Consider the following 14,938-nt stretch of genomic DNA (forward strand, 5'->3'; position numbering starts at 1 on the left):
ATCCTTCCAATGCTTTTCGATCCTTTCTGGAAAGAGATGACCAGAACTGCCTGCAGTACTCAAGTTATGGCCTAACTAGTTCCAGCATAACCTCCATGGTCTCATTCTATGCTTTGACTAATTTGAAAAAGGATTTAATCAATATCACCGTAACCACCTATCAACTTGTCCTGCTACCTTTTGAGATATGAAATCAGGGATATTTGGGTAGTAAAGTGGTTAGCATTGCTACCTCATAGTGTAAGAACCCGGGGCTCAATTCCGGCCTTTGACACTGTGGTTTTGTCCCACATTCTAGAGATGTGCAGGTTAGATAGATTAGCCTTGGTGAATGCACGGGGTTACAGGTCTAGTGAAATGCTGTCTTGAAAAGTCCGCACTGACTCAATGGGCTGAATGGCCTCCTGCATTTGTAGGGATTCTATTGGTATGTGGACATGCACTTTCTCCTTTTAATGTGCTCCTCCCATTTATTGTGCAAGCCTTTGACCCTCCCAAATGCATCATTTCACACTACTTCTTCTCTGGGTTGAATTCCATTTGCTACTTTTCTGGCTACCTGATCAGCCTATTGATATCTTCCTGCAGACAGCTGCCCCTTCCCAGCTATTTGCCACACGGCTAACTTTTGTCATCTGCAATCTAAAAATACAGACCACACTTGCAAAACTCCCAAAAAAAATTGTAGATGTGATTCTGCAATTGAGCAACACTTGCTGATTAATCCTGTGTGTGCTAATAGCTCCTTGATAAATCCACCCAGCTCATGTGACTTATTTTACACTAGTTAGAAGTGACAGATTCAAAAACGGACCCATACTCTGCAAACAAGAGGAATATGTAGAGGGACCTCGGGGTCCTTGTGCATGAGTCGCAGAAACCCAGCTAGCAGGTGGTCAGGAAGGCGAATGGGATGCTGGCCTTCATTGCGAGGGGGATTGAATATAAAAGTTGGGAGGTCTTGCTGCGGCTGTATAGGGCATTGGTGAGGCCGCAGCTGGAGTACTGTGTGCAGTTTTGGTCGCCGTACTTACGCAAGAATATTTTGGCCTTGGAGAGAGTGCAGAGGAGGTTTACTAGGCTGATACCGGGGTTGAGCTATGAGGAGAGGCTAAATAAACTAGGCTTGTACTCGTTAGAGTTTAGAAGAATGAGGGGAGATCTCATTGAGACATATAAGATGATGAATGGGATGGATAGGACAGGTGGAGAGAGTCTTCCTGCTCAGAAAGGACAGTAGGACTAGGGGGCACAGCCTCAAGATAAAGGGGGGAGTGCGGTTTAGAACGGAGTTGAGGAGGAACTTCTTCACTCAAAGGGTGGTGAATCTCTGGAATTCTCTGCCCGTTGAAGTGGTGGAGGCTGCCTCGCTAAATATTTTTAAGACGCGGGTTGATGGGTTTTTGATAAGAGAAGGGATTAAGGGTTATGGGGAGAGGGCGGGAAAGTGGAACTGAGCCACGACAGATCAGCCATGATCTTATTGAATGGCGGGGCAGGCTCGAAGGGCTAGATGGCCTACTCCTGCTCCTATTTCTTATGTTCAAGCGTTGCACCTCTTTTTGAATTACTTGGGAGCTTGGGGAACCTATCATTTTTCCATGGCAACAGCTCAGCCAAATGGAGTCCATTTCATAAATCATAGAATCCCTCTGGTGCAGAAAGAGGCCATTCAGCCCACCGAGTCTACACCAACAACAATCCCACCTAGGACCTATCCCCATAACTCCATGCATTTACCTGACAATCAGCCTAACCCTCATCTTTTAGAGTGTGTAAAGAAATCCACTCCAACATATGGAGAACGTGTAAAAGTCAAGCCAGTCATCCAAGGCTGGAATTGAACTCGGGTCCCTGACACTGTGATACCGCAGTGCTAATTGCTATGCCAATGGACTTGTCAACAAGTACCTTATTACCTGTAGTATAAATTATGATTCAGCACAGTGGTATAATAGCTAACACTGCTGCCTCACAGCGCCAGGGACCCGGGTTCAATTCTCGGTTTGGGTCACTGTGGGCAGTCTGCACATTTTCCCTGTGTCTGTGGGTTTCCTCCGGGTGCTCTGGTTTCTCCCACAGTCCAAAAGATATGCTGGTTAGGTGCATTGGCCATGCTAAATTTTTCCTCTGTGTACCCAAACGGTGGATAGAGGAGAGCCGGTGGATGTGGTCTTCCTGGATTTTCAGAAGGCGTTTGACAAGGTACCTCACAAGAGGTTATTACAGAAGGTCAGGGGGCATGGAGTTGGGGGTAGGGTGTTAGCGTGGATAGAGGACTGGTTGTCAAATAGGAGGCAGAGAGTGGGGGTCAATGGGTGCTATTCGGATTGGCGGTTGGTGACTAGTGGAGTGCCCCAGGGGTCGGTGCTGGGGCCTCAGCTATTTACCATTTATATAGATGATCTGGAGGAGGGAACCGAGTGTATGGTGTCGAAATTTGCTGATGACACCAAAATTGGTGGAAAGGCAAATTGTGCGGAGGGTGGGGAGAGTCTACAGAAGGATCTAGATAGGCTGGGCGAATGGGCCAGGAAATGGCAAATGGAATTTAGTGTTGGCAAGTGCGAGGTGGTCCACTTTGGTAGGAAGAATGGTAGGAAGGACTATTACTTACGTGGAGAAAAACTGCAGCAGGCGACGGTGCAGAGGGACCTCGGGGTCCTTGTGCACGAGTCGCAAAAACCCAGCTTGCAGGTGCAGCAGGTGGTCAGGAAGGCGAATGGGATGCTGGCTTTCATCGCGAGGGGGATTGAATATAAAAGTAGGGAGGTCTTGCTGCGGCTGTATAGGGCATTGGTGAGGCCGCAGCTGGAGTACTGTGTGCAGTTTTGGTCGCCGTACTTACGCAAGGATATTTTGGCCTTGGAGGGAGTGCAGAGGAGGTTTACTAGGCTGATTCCGGAGTTGAGGGGGTTGAGCTATGAGGAGAGGCTGAATAGATTAGGCTTGTACTCGTTAGAGTTTGGAAGAATGAGGGGAGATCTCATTGAGACGTATAAGATGATGAATGGGATGGATAGGATAGAGGTGGAGAGACTCTTCCCGCTCAGAAAGGATAGTAGGACTAGGGGGCATAGCCTCAGGATAAAGGGGGGGGGGGGGGCGGTTTAGAACGGAGTTGAGGAGGAACTTCTTCACTCAAAGGGTGGTGAATCTCTGGAATTCTCTGCCCGTTGAGGTGGTGGAGGCTGCCTCGCTAAATATTTTTAAGACGCGGGTTGATGGGTTTTTGATAAGAGAGGGGATTAAGGGTTATGGGGAGAGGGCGGGAAAGTGGAACTGAGCCACGACAGATCAGCCATCATCTTATTGAATGGCGGGGCAGGCTCGAAGGGCTAGTTGGCCTACTCCTGCTCCTATTTCTTATGTTCTTAAACAGGTGCTGGAGTGTGGCTACTTGGTGATTTCCACAGTAACTTCTTTGTGGTGTTAATGTAAGCCTACTTGTGACACTAATAAATACACTCAGGAGAAAGTTTAAAATTTAAGATGAAAAGCTTTGGCAATATGTCTCCCCAGTAATTCAGCCCTAATCCATAATGTAGGGGACACCAAAGATGAGATGGATGGTAATATTAATGTGCAAGATCAATTTATTGTCCCACATGTGCATTGCTGAACCTCTTTTGTACTGGACAGCACAACAGTGAAATCAAGCACACTGTTCTGATTTTTAACACGTTTTATCTTCCAGGTTTCTAGCTATCCACTGGTCAGGAGACAGCTGTCAGCCCTTTGAATTGTGTCCCCAGCTCTGTTTTTGGTGTTTGAATCCGTGCACGCAACCTTACACTTAAAAGGGTTAGTACAAACTAGTCAACTATAGGCTTGACATTCCTTTAACTGCTTGATTTGTCACTTCAAATAAATGAAGCCCAAGGTGACCATGGATCACATTTACCATCTGCTTTAACAGGAATTCTTTGCAAATTGATTTAAGGCTGTGGGATTGGCTTTGGGTTGATTTACCAGATATGGTCCTAACCAAATGCATCTCTCTATTTTTGGATTTGCCGGTTCCATTGCATTAAGGGAAATATCTATTGGGGCCTGGTGAATTCTAACACCTATGTGGAAATCTGAATGTAGGTGAGCCACGCTTGCTCACGTGTACTCGTGCTTGCTTGCTCTGCATGCACATGGCCCTTTCCTTTATATCTTCTCATCTCAATTTTCTGATGATATTTAAATGCAGAATAACATCAAATGAGTTTGTTGCTTGCAGCAGTGGTAGTCTAACTTGTCTTCTGTTGTGACAGTGTTTGTTTATGTAATGTTATTTGTCTAACCTGTTATGGGTGCTATTCCTGCAAACTCTTCCAATCCTCTGTCACAGATCAGGCTTTTCATTTGCTCTCTCTCTCACTCATCACGATGGCATTTTAAATTTGCCCTAGTTTTGCTAACCTTGATACAGCTTCTGATTTTTGCTCAATCACATGCTTGCCTCCCTTTTTATTTACTGATACTATTCACAGTTGTACCATTCTGGTGTGACCATATATTGTAGATTTGAGCATGGACAAGTTGGGCCAAAAGGCCTATTTCTTTACTGTATTGCTCTATGACTCTGACTCTAACTGCTTTGGCCATTGCTCTATCTGACGGGACACAATTGAACTTAACAGTCCTGCTCCAGGATCAGCCAAATGCAATGATTAAACTCATCCTTTCATTGCTACCAGCTGTCCCCTTCACCTTCAGCAACTTTTATTATGAGATGTGGGTGTCACTGACAAGGCCAGCATTTGCCCATTCTTAATTGCCTTCTGAATGAGTGGATTGCTAGGCCATTTCAGAGGGCAGTAAGTCACTTGGTTCAACTGCCTCCAGACCCACTGCAAAGGACCACAGGATGTTAATGACCCTGATATTTTTTTTCCCAAACAAATGGTAGTTTTGCAGCCACTGTTGGCTTTTAAAAACCACTTTTCATGAGCCACCATTTTGTTTGACCACTGTCTTTTAGCTGAACCATGCTGTTTCTACCTCCCAGATCTTGAGCTAGGTTTCCAATCCCATATCCTCCTCATTTTTACCTCCATCCCTGCCTAGCCTTTCATTGCTTCAAGTTAACAATTGCAAAACTTTCCTTGCCATCTTCCACCCTCCTCCCTCCAGGTATATCTGTGGCCTGTATCTTAACTTGCACCAAATCCCATTTAACCAACTTAACCTAAATTTTACTTCCATTTCCAAGTTCTCCACCCTCCCTTTCTCTTGACCATTCACCTACTTGGGCTCTAACTCTCTTCATTTCGATGAAATGCATCTTCAGAAACTCAAGTGGACTCTCCACAAGCAGATCAGAAGCTAGGAATACTGTAGCGAGTAACTCACCTCCGGGCTCCCTGAAGTGTGATGGAATACTCTCCACTTGCCTGGATGAGTGCAGCTCCAAAAACACCTTGAAGCTTGACACCATCCAAGACAAAGCCTGCGTGATTGGCACCACGTCCACTCCCTTCACCACCGCTCAGTAGCAGCAGTATAAGATACACTGCAACAATTCACTGAAGATCCTGAGATGCCATCTTCCAAACCAATGGCCAATTCTATCTCGAAATACAAGGACAGCAGATGCATGGGCATTTACCACCAAGCCACTCGCTGTCCTGACTTTGAAATATATTGCCGTTCCTTCACAGCCGCTGGGTCAACATCCTGGAATTTCTTCCATGATAGCATTGTGGGTCAACTCACAGTGATTCAAGAAGGCAGCTTATTCCCACTTTCTCAAGGGCAACTAGGGATGGACAATAAATGCTGGCCAGCCAACAATGTCCATGTCCCACGAATGAATTAAAGAAAAATCTCAAACTGGTTTGTTTTTGTGTTACGTTTAAAGGTACAATGTAAAATGCGAGTTGTTAAAACCTTGTTGATTTTGTTCCTTAGGCTTTGGAAGTGCCACCTTGAAACGTAACCATGTTGGCAGAGGTGGGGGCACGAGTTGCCCAAGTATATGGGAACCTTCTGAAAGGCGGTGAGACATTTTTGCTAACTTAACAGATAGTCAATGTTCATTTTAACTTAGTCCAAGGATCCAGTCAAGTTGAATTTTTGTTTTCTAAATTTCCATAACCTCTTGCGTTTTGACGTATCGATGATTTGTTCAGCAGTATTCGACATTTTTGATAATTGCAGCAAAGCGAATTCTCGCTGAGTCGTGCCTGATTTGACTAAAAGCAGATTTCTCAATCCATTAGTGATTTGAATTGCGTAACATAATTGATATTTTTAATAAAACTAACATACACTACTTAGTTTGAAGGTATGTGACAGCTGTGAAGTCAGCAGTTGGAAAAGTGACCACCAACTTTGAAATACATCCCAGGGACTTTATAATAAATAAAATATTTATTCTGGGCAGCTTGCCAGTGCTTTGGTGGCTAAATGCATCATTAAGGTAGAATATGGAGTAGGGCCAGGAGTTTGTCTAGGTTCTGTCCCCATGCTGCACTAGCTGGTCTCCAATTGAGATATTGACATGTCCTTGTCTTGGGCAAGATGTTCCTGGGGTAGTGTTAGGTCTGGAATGCAAGGGTGGGGTATAGCTGTGATTGTCTCTGCCTTTCCAGCTGTTGGGTGGGAGGGGAGGAAGAAGAAAGGTCCAGACTCTCTGCGTTTATCCACAAACACACACCACACACATCTTTTCATGTTTAGCATTGCTGCCTCACAGTGCCAAGGACTGGGTTCAATTTCTGGTTTGGGTCACTGTGTGGAGTCCGCATATTCTCCCCGTGTTTGTGTGAGTTTTCCAGGTGCTCCAATTTCCCTCAGTCCAAAGATGTGCTGGTTAGGTGAATTGGCCACGCTGAATTGTTCCTCAGTTTTAGGGGGACTAGCTAGGGTTAATGTTTGGGGTTATTGGGGTAGGGCGTAATATAAGAACATAAGAAATAGGAGCAGGAGTAGGCCATCCAGCCCTTCGAGCCTGCCCCGCCATTCAATAAGATCATGGCTGATCTGTCATGTCTCAGTTCCACTTTCCCGCCCTCTCCCCATAACCCTTAATCCCCTCTCCTATCAAAAACCCATCAACCCGCGTCTTAAAAATATTTAGCGAGGCAGCCTCCACCACTTCAACGGGCAGAGAATTCCAGAGATTCACCACCCTTTGAGTGAAGAAGTTCCTCCTCAACTCCGTTCTAAACCGCCCCCCTTTTATCTTGAGGCTGTGCCCCCTAGTCCTATTGTCTTTTTTGAGCGGGAAGAGTCTTTCCACCTCTATCCTATCCATCCCATTCATCATCTTATACGTCTCAATGAGATCTCCTCTCATTCTTCTAAACTCTAACGAGTACAAGCCCAGTTTATTCAGCCTCTCCTCATAGCTCAACCCCCTCAACTCCGGTATCAGCCTAGTAAACCTCCTCTGCACTCCCTCCAAGGCCAAAATATCTTTGCGCAGGTGCGGCGCCCAAAAATGCACACAGTAAAAATGCGTAGGTGGGATTGTGGTCAGTACAGACTTGATGGGCTGAATGGCCTCCTTCTGCACTGTCAAATTCTGAGTACAAACAAAATTAGATTTTTGATGGTGGATGTGGGGTTTGAGTGCTTATAATTCTGTATATATCTTTCCTCAGATCCAAGGATTGAAGAATATCCTCTAATGGTATCGCCAGTCCCCATGACTGCTATTCTCTTGTTCTACGTATATTTTGTACTGTCGCTAGGACCCCGGCTCATGGCTGGCAGGAAACCCTTTGATCTTAAAAAGATTATGGTTGTCTATAACTTTGCACTGGTGTTTTTCTCGATATACATAGTGTATGAGGTATGTCTGCTATTATTTGCTTTGTTTGATTGGAGCGTATTGCTTGAATTATCAAAGGTGGCGGAAGAATGTATTGTTGTGAACGCTTTTTTTTCCTGTCATGCTGCATTGTTTATTTATTATTGTCACAAGAAGGCTTACATTAATGCTGCAATGAAGTCGCCGTGAAAATCCCTTAGTTGCCACATTCCGTCGCCTGTTCGGATACACTGAGGGAGAATTTAGCGCTGACAATGCACCTAACCAGCATTGTCTTTCAGACTGAGGGAGAAAACCTGAGCACCCAGAGGAAACCCACGCAAACAGTGACCAAAGCCGGGAATTGAACCTGGGTCCCTGGTGCTGAAGCAGCAATGCTACAGTAACACTCCCCATCTCTCCATCTGTAAAACTGATGCACAAGTTAATCAGCTTGATGTTGCTTTGCAAAATGAGTTACATGAGGATTGTGATCCAAATAATTTATTTGATTTAACTTAATTGTGAGCTTGGTAAGTACAAACCTGTTAGTGACTGCAGGATGTGGCTTGTGACAGCATATGCTGCTGAAGGAAAATTTTTGCCCTGCAGACCCGATGATCGTTTCTCCCATTTATTTAATGGAAAGAATGTTGAGAGGACGCTGGCTCCACGATGAAGCTGGGCATCAAACTTTTGATTTACCAAGAGATAGGATTAGATCCACTGGGTTATTTTGTTTGCTGGATGCTCTCCATGTACCCCCAATAAATGCAGTTACAACTGAGAGGCGTGTACAGGAATGAGAGCACAGGATATTGGAAAGGTGCATTCAAGATTGAAGAGGGCATTGGGGTCTTTGACAGCACCTTCTGAATCTGCAAACTGTACCACCCCAGAAGGACAGGGACTGTTGATGTATGGGAACATCACCACTTGCAAGTTCTCCTCCTCCCAAGCCCCATACCATCCTGACTCAGATTATATTGGTGTTCCTTCACTTGTTGCTGGGTCAAAATCCTGAAACTCCCTCTTTCTGAAGAGGATTGCAGGCGTTCCTACAACACATGGATTGCAGTGGTTCAGGGGCATGGCTCACCACCACCTTCTCAAGAGCAGTTAAGGATGGCAATGAAATGCTGGTCCAGCTACACATCTTTGCACTGAGGGAGGGAGCCAGAGCACTTGGAGGAAACCCACATAGATATTGGCAGTCAGCCAGTCTCCCAATGTGGAGTGTGCCCAATGTTGAAATCAAACCTGGGTCCCTGATGCCACGAGGCAGCAGTACTAACTCTGTGCCACCTTATAAGATGGTAAATAATTGAAGCTCCAGCATTTATCCTTGTGGCACATGACTAACCTGAATCCTGATCTGTTAGCCAATCCTCTTTGTGCTAATATGTTAGCCACCTACCACCAAATGCTTTTCTGGGACAATAACCTTTTCATGTGGCATCTTGTTGAATGCCTTTTCAGAAATGCAAAATATTACACTACATCTACTACCTCCTCTGATCCATCACGCTCATTGCATCCTCAGAACACGAGCAGAGTTGTGATTTTTTTTTTACAAATATCCTACTACCTTTATTGATAATTTCAAATCGAGAGCTGCTTGACCAGATGCCAGTGTAAGTCAGTGACCAGGGGTGATCGGGGAACAGGATTTTCTGTGTTAAGACATGGGCAGTAAAGAGCTCTGGATAACTCGAGGTTAATGGAGAGTAGAATGTTGTAGACCAACCAGGAGTGTGTTGAAAATCATACATTGAACCTGAGATTATGGCTTCAGCCCCTCATTCCTGCATATTTCCCCCCCGAAGAGTCGTCTTCCATTGCCTTTTTGAGGGTTAGTGGAATTGTTGCTAGACTGGTAATCCAGATATCCGAGTAATGCTCTGGGGCCCCAAATTCAAATCCCATGTTGGTAAAATTTGAATTCAGTAAGTATCTGAAATTAAATCTAATGGTGATCTTTGTCATAAAACCAAAATCATTTCATTTATTAATACCCTTTGCAGAAGGAAATGTGTTGCCCTTGCCTGGCCTAAACCCTGAAAAGTGAGGTGATGCGCTTTGGAAGGAGTAATTTGACAAAGTATTCAGTGAATGATGGGACAAGATTGGGGGAAAGGCAAATTGTGCGGAGGGTGTGGAGAGTCTGCAGAAGGATCTAGATAGGCTGGGCGAATGGGCCAGGAAATGGCAAATGGAATTTAATGTTGGCAAGTGTGAGGTGGTCCACTTTGGTAGGAAGGACTATTACTTACGTGGCGAAAAACTGCAGCAGGCGACGGTGCAGAGGGACCTCGGGGTCCTTGTGCATGAGTCGCAAAAACCCAGCTTGCAGGTGCAGCAGGTGGTCAGGAAGGCGAATGGGATGCTGGCCTTCATCGCGAGGGGGATTGAATATAAAAGTAGGGAGGTCTTTCTGCAGCTGTATAGGGCATTGGTGAGGCCGCAGCTGGAGTACTGTGTGCAGTTTTGGGCGCTGCACCTGCGCAAGGATATTTTGGCCTTGGAGGGAGTGCAGAGGAGGTTTACTAGGCTGATACCGGAGTTGAGGGGATTGAGCTATGAGGAGAGGCTGAATAAACTAGGCTTGTACTCGTTAGAGTTTAGAAGAATGAGGGGAGATCTCATTGAGACGTAGAAGATGATGAATGGGATGGATAGGATAGAGGTGGAGAGACTCTTCCCGCTCAAAAAAGACAGTAGGACTAGGGGGCACAGCCTCAAGATAAAGGGGAGGCGGTTTAGAACGGAGTTGAGGAGGAACTTCTTCACTCAAAGGGTGGTGAATCTCTGGAATTCTCTGCCCGTTGAAGTGGTGGAGGCTGCCTCGCTAAATATTTTTAAGAAGCGGGTTGATGGGTTCTTGATAAGAGAGGGGATTAAGGGTTATGGGGAGAGGGCGGGAAAGTGGAACTGAGCCACAACAGATCAGCCATGATCTTATTGAAAGGCGGGGCAGGCTCGAAGGGCTAGATGGCCTACTCCTGCTCCTATTTCTTATGTTCTTATGACACTAGGAAGTTCTGTGGAACAAAGCGATCTTGGCATGTTTGCCCACAGATCTCTGAAAGTGGAAGGGCATGTTAGTAGGGTGATGAAAAAGACATATGGGACACTTGCTTTTATCGATCGAGGCAGATTACAAAAGCAGGGAAGTCATTTTGAAGTTGTTTAGAACTTAGGCCACAACTAAATGGAGAGGGTGCAGAGAAGATTCACTGGGATGCCGCCTGGGATGGAACATTTTAAGTTATGAAGAGAGATTGCATAGGCTTGGGTTGTTTGTGTTGGAGCAGAGAAGACTGCCGGGTGACCTGATCGAGGTATACGTAATTACAAAGGATATGGACGGAGTAAGGAACAGTTGTTCCCCTTAGTTGAAGGGTCAGTCATGAGGGGATATGGGCTTGAGGTGAGGGACAGGAAGTTAGGGTTTGGCTTACCCAGAAGATGATGACAGTCTAGAATGTGCTGCCTGGGAGAGTGGGAGAGGCTGGATGCTCCACATACTTTAAAAGGTGTCTGGATGAGCACTTAACACTCAGGGCTGTGGGCCTAGTGTGCTGGCAAATGAGATTAGGAGGGAGTTGAGGTGTTTCTAATATGTTGGTGCAGATGCAGTGGGCCGAAGGGCCTTTTTCTGTGCTGTATGATTCTATAAATATGACTCCAGATCTGCAGCCATGTGCTTGACTCTTAAATGTTGTCTGAAATGGGCAATAAATGCTGGCCCAGCCAGTGGAGGACAAATCCAAAGATTTGCAGCCCTCAAACTATCCTCTTCTGTCTTTAATGAGTGATACCTCCCCAGTTCTGGATTCTGTGGCAAGAAGAAACCTCTTCTCATCAACTCTGTCAATACCCCCCAGGATTTCAGTTGCCTCTTGCCCTTGTGGATACAAACCTAACCTTTCCTCGAATAGTCACATCCAAAGGAGCAAGGGTTTCAGTAGCAAATGGAGTGAAGTCTGGAGATGTTTAATGGTGGTCGAGTTTAACTATAAAGCAAGGCAGGCCAAGATCAGATCAGCCATGGTCTTATTGAATGGCAGAGCAGGCTTCGGGGGGGGGAAATGGCTTGCTCCTATTTTACTTTATAATTGAGAATACTTTTGTGCTCTTTCAGAATGTTAATCCTGATTGTTTTCTTTCCTTCCCCTTCCACAGTTTTTGATGTCTGGCTGGGCTACAGGATATACATTCCGGTGTGATCCAGTTGATTACTCAGACAGCCCCACAGCTCTTCGAGTAAGTGCTGAACCTTTTTTGTTGTTCGAATGTTCTTCAACTATTTCCTGGTCTCCACATCTGATTTGAAGAAAGTAATTGAGTATTTCTCCCTGTCTCTGAAATCACCTACATCCACCTCCCTGTAGCTTCGCCCCTTGCTCAGTTCATCTGCTGCTGAAACTCTCCACTTATGTTAGATACAAATCTTTCAGTGTTCTCCCATTCTACCTGCCACAAACTTGAGGCCATTCATAACTCTGGCTACGTCTTTTTTTTTGTGCTGTTGCATTTCATTACATAACATAAGAACATAAGAAATAGGAGCAGGAGTAGGCCATCTAGCCCTTCGAGCCTGCCCCGCCATTCAATAAGATCATGGCTGATCTGTCGCTGCTCAGTTCCACTTTCCCGCCCTCTCCCCATAACCCTTAATCCCCTCTCTTATCAAAAAACTATTAAAGGGGCTATGGCCAATCCCTCTAACTTGCATATCTTTGGACTGAGAGAGGAAACCCATGCAGACATGGGGAGAATGTGCAAACTCCGCACAGACAGTAACCCAAGGTGGGAATCAAACCCAGGGTCCCAAGCACTGAGGCAGCAGTGTTTGCCCCTGTGCTGCCAAATTTTCAAATATTTTGAAAGTATAATTCTTGTGTGGGTAGAGTTCTGTATGCCCTGTTGTCTCTCCCAAGATCTTGTGTTACTCACCACCCTCTTACTTGATAGCCTGCTTTCTTGACATTGTGAATTTTCTTTTGCTATGTGTTTTCTCCTATCACACTCCTGTGCTCACTGATCCACATTGGCTCCTGCTCAAGCAACAATGACTTCAAATCCCGTGGCTTTGCCCCTCATTTTCTGTGATCTCCCCCTGCCCCACAACCCCATTTTCTGAGCTCCTGTAATTATGGCACCTTGTAAATTTCTCTATATTAATTGTTCCACCATTGCTGATGGTGTCTTCAGTTGTCTAAGCTGAAAACTTGAATTCCCTCCCTAATGCTGTGTCACTGCTTTTCTGCTTCACCTTTTCTCGTCCCTTTTTTTTTAAGATGCTTTTGGTCATCTTGACCCAATCTGTTTATACCTTTGTTTTGTGATGCACCTTGGGCTGTTGCGTCACACTAAAGGTGCTGTATTGATGTGAGTTGATGATGAAAATGTAAATCACCAGATAGAGTTCCGTAGGTGCTAGCTATGTTTCCTCTCCCTACCAAGACTGACCTTTTTAATTGTTGCTGATAGTCAGTCTGCTTTTTTTTCGAAGTTGTGATTTTATCTTTGTTCAGTGAGTAAGTTGACCGAATTGTAGGGCTGAATTTGAGGTGGACTGGGTCCTGAAGCCAGTCACCATCCCACACAGTTGAAAAGCATGTAAGCTCCAGAAGAGTTTCACTGATCAGAAGTAAAAGAAGTGGACTGGGAATTTTGTGTTTTCCGTCACACACACACACACACACACACACACACACACACACACACACACACACACACACACACACACACACACACACACACACACACCCCCTTCTCAAATGATAAGTGGGGGAGGAGTATATATTGGGTAGTAGGGTGTGCCAGTACTTCAGGCAGACCACCCACCTTGCCTTGTTACCCCCACCTCCCTACAGTGGCCAGACCTGCTGAGTCCATTCAAAGCAGCTCATTTTTGAAGGACTTACAGATTTGGTGCCCCTCTGCTTCACAAACCAGCTCTTCTAGCCAGGCAAGCTGCTGAGTGGCAGTCCCACTGGGGCTGCTGTTCTCCTGGCCCCGATTTTTGGCACTTTGTGAAGCATTTTTGAAAAATAATATTTTTATTTTAATCAGTTTTACAACTACAACCCCCCCACTCCTCCCCTCGCCAAACCCATTGAATTAATTTATTTCAATGCTGTCTCTATTCCATTAACTTTAGCTCCCTGGTTCAATGCCAGTTTTATTAATTTATGTTGACCAAATGTGTTCAGTGCCTAATTTAATTAGTTTTAACTCTGAACAGAGTAACGACTGAATAGAACAATGTAAAAGTAAAGTTTGTTTATTAGTCACAAGTAGGCTTGCATTAACTGCCAAATGAAGTTACTGTGAAAAGCTTCTAGTTGACATACTCCGGTGCCTGTTCAGGTACACTGAGGGAGAATTTAGCATGGCCAGTGCACCTAACCAGCATATATTTCGGACTGTGGGAGGAAACTGGAGCACCCAGAGGAAACTCATGCAGACACAGAGAATGTGCAAACTCCAAACAGATAGTGACCCAAGCTGGGAATTGAACCCAAGTCCCTGGCACTGAGGCAGCAGTGCTAGCCACTGTGCTGCCTGAGGGATAACATGATTAACTTTATCCCTTTTACTTTCAGTCAGTAGTGTTTATTTAATTAATTTCCATGGAATGGGGAAAATTTTAAATTTGTGTCCCATTACCATCTTGCCGTCCATTAATTGGCCTGATCCTGTGTCACCTTTGCTTCTCTATTCTGACGGGTTCTGAATATGTGATTACTTCCATTTTGTTGCCTATCATTTGTCTTTGGTACTGACTTTCCAATTGGTCACCTAGTTCATGAATTTTAAAGTGAATAGTGAAGGCCCCAATCTATGAATGTGGGGCACCTAGAACAAAGAAAATTACAGCATGGGTACAGGCCCTTCGATCCTCCAAGCCTGCACTGACCATGTTGCCCTTCAGAACTAAAACACCTGCCCCTTCTGGGACCCTCTATTCCCATTCCTTTGATGTATTTGTCAAGATACCCCTTAAAAGTCACTATCAAATCTTACTTCCACCACCTCCCCCAGCAGCAAGTTCCAGGCACTCGCCACCCTCTGTGTTTTTTAAAAAAAAACTTGATTTGTACATGTCCTTTAAACTTTGTACCCTTGCACCTTAAATCTATGCTCCCTAGTAATTGACTCTTCCACCCTGGGGGAAAAAGC

General features: G+C 45.1%; 1 protein-coding gene across 6 annotated transcripts in view; it reads left to right on the forward strand.

The window, feature by feature from the left end:
- LOC145347647 (very long chain fatty acid elongase 1-like) overlaps positions 1-14,938 on the forward strand; it is a 78,217-nt gene that overhangs the window by 53,114 nt on the left and 10,165 nt on the right. For 5 of the 6 annotated variants that reach the window (XM_080195308.1, XM_080195306.1, XM_080195304.1 and 2 more), the window contains exons 2-5: positions 3,698-3,804; positions 5,902-5,989; positions 7,599-7,789; positions 11,933-12,013. In XM_080195308.1, the coding sequence (XP_080051434.1) occupies positions 5,932-5,989; positions 7,599-7,789; positions 11,933-12,013 (330 nt within the window). In that variant the 5' untranslated portion in view covers positions 3,698-3,804; positions 5,902-5,931. Of the gene's footprint in view, positions 1-3,697; positions 3,805-4,009; positions 4,093-5,901; positions 5,990-7,598; positions 7,790-11,932; positions 12,014-14,938 lie in introns of those variants that run through there. The other variant, XM_080195310.1, reaches the window with a different exon arrangement.

Source organism: Carcharhinus amblyrhynchos, chromosome 9 (genome assembly GCF_965287045.1).
Source record: "Carcharhinus amblyrhynchos chromosome 9, sCarAmb.v2.hapA, whole genome shotgun sequence".
Taxonomy (NCBI): Eukaryota; Metazoa; Chordata; class Chondrichthyes; order Carcharhiniformes; family Carcharhinidae; genus Carcharhinus; species Carcharhinus amblyrhynchos.